Raw genomic sequence first — 1,407 nt, 5'->3', positions numbered from 1 at the left:
TCGGCGGTTCGAACCCACCAGCAGCTCTACAGGAGAAAAATGTGGCGGTCTCCTTCAGTAAAGATTTACAGTGTTGGAAACCCTATGGGGCAGTTCTGCTTCATCCTACAGGGTTGCTATGAGTTGAAATTAACTTGGCAGCAGTGGGTTTTGTTTTTTGATGTGCACGGTATTATGCCAATATTGAAATGGATATGAAGTTTTTAAGACATACACACCAATGTCAGTGGAAGCAGTCTAAGTCGTTTGAGAATGGAGGAGAAAGTTTGGGGCATGTGTTACAAATCTCACATGTTTACTCTAGAAGAAAGAGGGAGTCCAGCATTTCTTTCCTTTCTCAGGTGAGGGAGCTGCATCTGGAGCCATGCCCTCGTCCCTCTAGTCACTACTCTTAATGACCCTGTGCTTCTCTGACCCAGGTGGATGATCTCAAAGCCAAGCTGGCTACCCAGGAAGTGGAGCTGAAGCAGAAGAATGAAGATGCAGACAAACTGATTCAGGTGGTGGGCGTGGAGACGGACAAAATGAGCAAAGAGAAAGCCATCGCAGACGAGGAGGAGCAGAAGGTGGCGCTCATCATGCTCGAGGTTAAGCAGAAGCAGAAAGACTGTGAGGAAGACCTGGCCAAAGCAGAGCCAGCCCTCACTGCAGCCCAGGCAGCTCTCAACACCCTCAACAAGGTAGGAGGACAGCGCCAGGCACCAGGTTATCCTTCAGGGGAGGAGCAGGCCTCTTCCTCTGACCCAAAGGCAACTCAGTGCCCCACTGTGCCAGAGAAAACAGGGACTCAGTTGGGAGCGCTTAGGGTGGGCTCCAGTGTCACTGGTTTATTCATTAGGCAAACAAACATTTACTTAAACCAACTGTATGCCAGGCTCCACGAAGTCTGCAAAGGCATGGATGCGTGAAAGAGCATGGTGTGTCTGACGAATGGGTATAAAAGTGGGTGCCTCAGAAGGGAAGGCAGGAGATGAGGTGGAAAGGTGAGCTGGTCATTAACAATCCCCTGGGCGTCACTAAGAAGTTCAGCGTTCTCCTGTAGACCAGTGTTTGCAATCTACAGGTTACAACCCATTGCCGTTGAGTCGATTCGGAATCATAGCGACCCTATAGGTCAGAGTAGAACCACCCTGTAGGATTTCTAAGGCTATAAATCTTTACAGAAGCAGATTGCTTCATCTTTCTCCTGCAGAGTGACTGGTGGGTTAGCAGCTGAGTGCCCCCAGGGCTCATTTGCAAGCCATTGATGGGTCACTAACAACATTTCTTTTTTTTCTTATCAGAGTGCATCATATATTGTGATGGTTAATTTTATGTGTCAACTTGGCTAGGCTGTGGTTCCCAGTTGTTTGGCCAAGCACTGGTCTAGCTGCTGTCATGGAGTAGTTACATGTGATTAAATTGCCC

At 48.5% G+C, this 1,407-nt stretch overlaps 1 protein-coding gene across 1 annotated transcript in view; it reads left to right on the top strand.

Moving 5' to 3' along the window:
- The window catches only part of DNAH9 (dynein axonemal heavy chain 9), a 450,622-nt gene that overhangs the window by 320,748 nt on the left and 128,467 nt on the right, over window positions 1-1,407 (top strand). The window contains exon 48 of the mRNA XM_012555448.1: window positions 420-680. Coding sequence (XP_012410902.1) covers window positions 420-680 — 261 coding nt within the window. The remainder of the gene's footprint in view (window positions 1-419; window positions 681-1,407) is intronic.

The sequence above is a fragment of the Trichechus manatus genome, unplaced genomic scaffold (assembly GCF_000243295.1).
Source record: "Trichechus manatus latirostris isolate Lorelei unplaced genomic scaffold, TriManLat1.0 scaffold00040, whole genome shotgun sequence".
Lineage (NCBI taxonomy): Eukaryota > Metazoa > Chordata > Mammalia > Sirenia > Trichechidae > Trichechus > Trichechus manatus.
Note: the sequence above shows the minus strand (reverse complement) of the source record. Positions and strands in the feature narration are given on the sequence as shown.